At 45.0% G+C, this 6,729-nt stretch overlaps 1 protein-coding gene across 1 annotated transcript; it reads left to right on the top strand.

Moving 5' to 3' along the window:
* Nucleotides 1–68: 68 nt before the first annotated feature.
* On the top strand, nt 69–4,696 carry LOC101761017 (DNA-binding protein EMBP-1). The gene is made up of 9 exons (XM_004955744.3): nt 69–327; nt 431–541; nt 661–818; nt 926–983; nt 1,089–1,137; nt 1,203–1,447; nt 1,617–1,694; nt 3,851–3,976; nt 4,086–4,696. The coding sequence occupies exons 1-9, from the start codon at nt 157–159 to the stop codon at nt 4,257–4,259; spliced, it is 1,170 nt and encodes a 389-aa protein (XP_004955801.1). The 5' UTR covers nt 69–156; the 3' UTR covers nt 4,260–4,696.
* The last annotated feature ends 2,033 nt before the right edge of the window (nt 4,697–6,729 follow it).

Raw genomic sequence — 6,729 nt, forward strand, 5'->3', positions numbered from 1 at the left:
TAGCCCTGCTGCTGCTGCTGATACCCCCGCTACGCCCCAGCCGGTTGGCTCCCAGCCGGCGACGCGCATGCAAGCAGCCCCACAGCCCCCCAACGCCACCGCGTTTTTTTCCCTCTCTCTCACCGGGAGATCCCCAGATCTCGGCCGCGGGAGCTCATGGCGTCGTCGTCGGACGAGCAGCCCAAGCCGCCCGAGCCGCCCGCTGCCGCCGCCACGGCCGCGGGCGTCGTGGTCTCTGCCGCGCCGCCGCAGTCGCATGCGGAGTGGGCCGCTTCCATCCAGGCGTACTACGCCGCCGCCGGCCACCCCTACGCCTGGCCTGCGCAGGTAAAGCCTTTTTTTTTTTGGCCTTTCGGTGGGAGGGAGAGCTGCCGGCGGCGGCGGGTTCTGACTAGGGTTCGCTTGCTTGCTTTGTCTCATCCGATTGCAGCACCTCATGGCGGCGGCGGCGGCGGGGGCGCCCTTCGGCACGCCGGTGCCGTTCCCCGTCTACCACCCGGGTGCCGCCGCGGCGTACTACGCGCACGCCTCCATGGCCGCGGTGAGTGCTCGAGCACTCCTCCCCTTCTGCTGCTCTGCTCTCCCGCATCCAGTTTCGAGGGAATTGGGCTCGGATTCGATGGGGTTTTGTTCTGAATTTGCTGCTCTGGTGCCGCGCAGGGCGTTCCTTACCCGACTGCCGAAGCTGCCGCTGCTGCTGCGGCGGCTGCTGCTGCTGCGGCCACCGCGGCGGAAGCGAAAGGCAAGGGGAAGGGAGGGGGCGCGTCGCCTGAGAAGGGCAGCTCCGGGGCTCCCTCCGGCGAGGACGCCTCCAGGAGGTACCGTCTTTCACTGTTGTTGCCGCGTCAGTCGGGTTTTTAATTTTATTTTGTCCACTTTCCTCTTTCTGGTTAGATTCAATTTTGAATTTTTGTTGCGTGTGCAGCGGTGACAGCGGCAGCGAGGAGTCGTCTGGGACGAGAGACGACGATACTGACCACAAGGTACCGAGCAACTTGCTGTGATGCAAGGGACCGTTTTTAAATTGCTTGTTTTCCTGTAATTAGTATAATTTTTGGCTTTCTGTGGTTTGCGTGTGTTCTCGTCAGGATTCCTCTGCGCCCAAGAAGAGGAAATCTGGTAACACATCGGCTGAAGGTTGGTCTTGTCTCTAGCCTTTTCCGCTGGAAAGGAGCGGGCGATTAAAGATTGGTGTTTGCCAGGTGAGCCGTCGCAAACTGCTCTTGTGCGGTATGCTGCCGTTGAGTCGCCGTATCCAGCGAAGGGGAGGTCTGCCTCAAAGCTTCCGGTGTCTGCGCCTGGGCGGGCAGCGCTTCCTAATGCCACTCCCAATCTAAACATTGGGATGGACCTCTGGAGTGCTTCTCCAGCCTTAGCCGTTCCAGCAGTGCAGGTGGAAGCAAATCCTGGGTTGGCGCTTGCCCGACGGGATAGCGTTACTCAACTGGTATTTCTGAATCTTATGGCATCATCCGGAAAGTGATTTTGTTATATATGCTACAATTGGTGTAGAAATGTAGAATGTCACTTGATTTGTAGGTGTTATCTTCTTATGCAAAGTCACAGATCATAATCAAGCCACTTATTTATTTGATTGAGTATTCATATTTCTTCAGGATGAACGTGAATTGAAGAGGGAGAGGCGAAAACAATCTAACAGGGAATCTGCAAGGAGATCAAGATTACGCAAGCAGGTAGTACTGGAATCATACATTCTCATTTCCTGCAGAATGTCATGTAGAGAATTAGTTCATTATAATTATGTTTTCACCATGTAAATTCTGCACATACACTAGTTCCCGTCAACCTGGTGAACATCTGTTTTCATGGTACCTCAAACAAGACGAGAATAGAGGATGTAAATAATGTGCTTGCTTGGCCTTTTGCTCTGGGAAAGTTTGGGATCTTAAGTTGACAGCTGGTAAAACATTTGGTGGCTCTCTGACAGGGCAACCTCATGTTCTTCATTTATTCATTGGCCCCGTTTGTATTCGATTATTTTCGCGGTGCGGTAGTCTACCGCGCACAATCGTGCCAAACGGCGTGTGGCGACCGTGATTCTGCCTGCCGTGCTTCGATCCCGCGGCGGGATTTGCACTGCGCGCCGCGAAAACGCGATCGCGGCAGAATCTTCGCGGTGCAGCACCGCGCGGCCTCGATACGTGTGACCTGTGGCCACGGAAACAAACATGGCCATTGTTGGTTTCGCAAATGTTTAGATTTTGAGTAACTAATTGAGGTGACAAAGATTGAAGAAAATTCTTTAATGATACGACTTGCCAGCCTTGTCTTTTAGTAATGATGGGTGGACTACTAGCTTTATGTGGTTCAGTTACTGTATTTTCTAAAGTTGGTTTTTGTGTGCCATCCACCTAATTTACCAACTCATAAGTGCATGATGAATCTAATTTTCTGAAACCTTTTCAGTTCATTATTCACTGCAACAGAGAGCATAAATGAAGCTACAGAGCAAATGGGGAAAACATAGTATGCGCTAAACCTTTCAAAAAACTGTCTAGTCTGAAAGCAGGAATCTGTTGTTTAATCAAAGGATGATGGTCTGTGAGGGAGAGTCAGAACTAACCCTATGGGTGGGAGGGTTCTAGCTTGTCATCATCTAATGTGATGTTGCATTTGAGTGGCTACAATCCACCAAAAACCATTATTCATGCAGCTGGGAAAGAACACTAAACAAATGCTAGAGTTTGATGAATTATGAATTTTTTACCTTAAAGTTTAAATAATGTTTCTGGGTTCTGGCCCAGAACATGCTTTCCCTTGTAATGTGTTATGATCACTTATCATTGTAAATTCATTTAGGCAACCAACAACGTTGAAATATGTTGACGTCACACATGAAAACTAATAATCAGAGCATTTTATTAATTGAAAAGCAAAGAATGTTGATGTTTGGAGCCCCTTCTCTTTAGCCACTTCCTTTGATGCTCACTATGTAAGTGATATGTTTCCAATAGAAGTAGGCATGCAAAAGCAGATGTAGAATTTGGTTTGATTGCATCATTTTTGCTCCTTTTTATTCTTTGTTTTCTGTGTATAGATGCAGATTTTCATTTGATTGCATCATTTTTGTTCCTTTTTATTCCCAGTTTGCTATGTATTTTCTGCTATATCGAATTTGGTTGGTTGCCATTTGTGTAACGACCCAAAACCTCGCAAAACAAAAGTATAGATAGTGAGTAGTGCTTTCCTACTAATTAACTGAAAACGGGAAATGTTAGCAGTGGCTATTAGGTTGTACTTGCTAATTCTTTTCTAGCCTCAACTATCATCAAGATAAAGGATTTGGTTTCCCTCTTCATTTCACACTGTTGACCTATTTCTTGGCAACTCGCATTTCAATTTAACTATGTTGGTGATCCTGAACTAGAGCACTTAGTTCTTATCTGGCTGCCCACCATTCTGATGTTCACTCATCTGTTAGGTGCCATTGAAAGAACAATATTAGCTTTTACTTCAAGATATTAATGCATTTACCAATGAGCTAAAGTTTCTCACCCAACCTTCTGACCTTCATACAAAATTTTCACTTATGTGGCACAAATCTAGACAAGATGGGGCTAGAAAATCTATATATGTAACTTTGCTATGTAACCTAAGGTGCCTAGAAATTACCAGTTACTTTGCGCTAAATACACGCTAACAGTATATGGAGTATTTAGTGGGTGAAGCAAAGCTTGTATGCACGTGAAACATGGAACTGCTGATTTTCTATGACAGAAGCTCATTTTCTTAAATACCTTATGGTGGATCAGTCTGTTTTATCTGTATTATTGAATATATGTTTATAATTATGAAAAATTGTTCACATCTACCATGTGTTATTTTCCAGCAAGAGTGTGAGGAATTAGCCAGGAAGGTAGCTGACCTAACAACTGAGAACAGTGCTCTCAGAGCTGAACTTGACAGCCTCAAGAAGGCCTGCCAAGACATGGAAGTAGAGAATTCACGTCTACTGGTGAGCACATGAAACTCTGCTATTCTTTGTCGTTATGACTTGGTGACACTATTTGCATCACATCATTTGTCGGCATGTCAACATATCTAACCTTACCGTACTTGCGAAGGGTGGAGTGGCGCACTCCCAGGGACCAAGCGTCACAACCACATTGGGAATGAGCATTGAGCCACCAAAGGTGCAGCATCATGATGATGAGGGCCAGCTTCACAAGAACACTAGTAATAACAGCAATGGGAATTATGCGGGCGGCAGCCACAAAGCGGAGGCTAACACTAGGTGAGAGACAGGGGTGATGAGGAAGTGACAGAGATGAGATGAGGTGTTTCTTATCTAACCACAACACCCATCATCAGTCGGTGTGTTTTTTCTTAGCGAAGCTGTTGTTTTAGCCCTCACAGCCCGCCGGGGCCATGTAGAGTCGCCCCACTGCAGCCATGTATTATTTATGGCTCGTCGCGGTGTGCATTTGTGTTTTCGTGTGTTGTGTAAACCTATTGATGTAGCTATTGTAACAAAACCTAGAGAGCCTAGAGGTTTTTATGTTTGCTAACTCCTGATGAGGGATGTAACCGGCCAATTTGGTGCCTGATCGATGGTTAGATGAAATGCGAGCAAATATCATTTGATAGCCTGCTTCGCCTTGTTATTTGGATGGTTGCACTTTTGTGGGAGATATTTTTATACGGGGTTAATGAAAAATCTGATAGTTTATGTGTTTGGTGGTGGTGAATATCGTTCGTAATTTCTTTGCTCATTGGACAATCCTGTAATGTAGCTAGCAATGGCTGCGATCACATCGCTAGCGTTCTGGAAGCAATCCTCCGCCTGTGTTGTGATAAGGCGTTGTTTGTAGTGTAAGATTATTGCACAAGCCATATTTTTGGAAGCTTAGACAACAGTGGCATGATTAAACTTTATGGTTTTGCATGGATGACACGTCATGTGGTAAATAGGAAAGGGAAAATGGCAAAAACATGTGACTTTTAAGCCACCTAAACCAGGGATTAAATTTATTTAAAATAGAAAATGTTACATGTTAGTACTAACATTATTTTTATATTATTAGCCTAGATGATTATTTCTCTATTCGTAGTCAACGTTAAAAATGTTTGACTTTAGCTGTATTCTAGATGGAGGGAGTATGTTTCATGAATGGAACTTAAATTGCTACGACATGCGTAAACTGATCTCACATGACAAATAAACTTTCCGCTAGAAACTTGAGAGAACGGCTTTACAAACAGAACTTTTTGTCGCTATGAACTTAAACTTCAGAATTTCCTGGTGGTTGATTGTTGGATTCTTCAGAATGGCTTGGCCGATTGTTCGGTTCTTAGAATCGATTCGGTCATGCTCGACCGCGGCCTTCCCTCCATATCGATGATACCATGTGTTACAATGATTCCTGGCAATGCTCTATCGCCACCTTCTCTTCGCATCCGTAGCAATGGTGCCTATTTAGGGGATGTTTTATTTTCATCTCCCATTCGTGTGTAGTGTAAAGGCCTACACGATCGTTAGGCTTGACATTTGATTTCCTCCAATTTCTCAAGAACTACAATACATTTTGTGTGCAGTTCAAATGGGCACTTGGTGAGCATGGCACATGCTGAATGCATTGCTTAAAGGCTGTGGTGGGTGGCCGGGGAACCCTCCCGCTGCCGGTCCCTGTGTCACAGACCATTGGCACCGTCGAGTGGGATGCCACAGGGGAGCATGGCAGCCACCATCTGGGTGTGGCTCTCGTTCATGCGGAGCTGCACGTGGTTCAGGCCCCCCATAGAGCTTCCACTCACACTCTGATGCTCCTTTCAGAAATCAGAATACAGGTCTCAATGATCTTCAGCTGCGGTCATCCAGTTTGATGTTTTGATGTGATATCTATGAGCTCAGGTCCGATGTGAATGTTCTGAGATACAATTCCTAACCGAGGAATCTTGCTCAGTTCTGGGGATTTCATGCATCATTTACCCATGTAAATTGTTTTGTTTGTGCTCATAGAAATACAAATAGAAGAATCATTTACAAGTATACAAAAGATTACCAAGCTTCCAAACAGGGTCTGTACATTCTAGAGAATTCTTCTGTACTAGAAAATAAGTGTAATGTAATTACAGGTGCAAAAATTTATAATGCTCCCAAACATGCCCTCGTGATTCTGCATAACTAGGGATACAAATGGAAATTCAATAAATTTGTAGTATGCCAATTCTGTTTCAGATTATTTTGGTTGATTAAAAGAAGAAGAAATTCGTTTATCATGCAAGCACATCAGAATATAACTAATCTTGATGTAGTGCCTTAATCCCTTCTGGATGTAGTGTACATGTAAGGAGACAACAATGTCATGATGAATGTACGCGATTTAATTTGCAAACCAATATGATGATACAATGGTCATGACAAATGACTTACCAAGTGGAACCAGAAAATCAAACTGTTGGGCTGCTTCTAACATCTACGATGGTGGCCATGCTTATTTGAAGGGACATTCGTAATTCTCAAACAAGATTTGCATAGACTTAGCAAGAATTCAAAGTCATTTGACTTCGATGCATACATACAGTTCTGCCCTACATTTCACATGCTGCTTGAGTTGAGTTTTTAGCAAGGATGGCTTCGTACGTACTTCATTTTGTGAAGTGCTTGTGATTCCACTGGCTCCTGGTGACATTCCCTTCCATGCAGGCACTATGGCATCCCTCAGTAGGTACCTCTAAGTGAATAATTCTGCATATAGCTTACAAGTA

This window comes from Setaria italica, chromosome II (genome assembly GCF_000263155.2).
Source record: "Setaria italica strain Yugu1 chromosome II, Setaria_italica_v2.0, whole genome shotgun sequence".
Taxonomy (NCBI): Eukaryota; Viridiplantae; Streptophyta; class Magnoliopsida; order Poales; family Poaceae; genus Setaria; species Setaria italica.

What these genes read in the sequence shown, in the direction of transcription:
- LOC101761017 (XM_004955744.3), top strand. Translation starts at nt 157, where the DNA reads ATGGCGTCGTCGTCGGACGAGCAGCCCAAGCCGCCCGAGCCGCCCGCT. An exon ending in ACGACGATACTGACCACAAG is followed by an intron (nt 984 to 1,088) that starts GTACCGAGCAAC and finishes TGTTCTCGTCAG; the next exon opens with GATTCCTCTGCGCCCAAGAA. An exon ending in TGGTAACACATCGGCTGAAG is followed by an intron (nt 1,138 to 1,202) that starts GTTGGTCTTGTC and finishes GGTGTTTGCCAG; the next exon opens with GTGAGCCGTCGCAAACTGCT.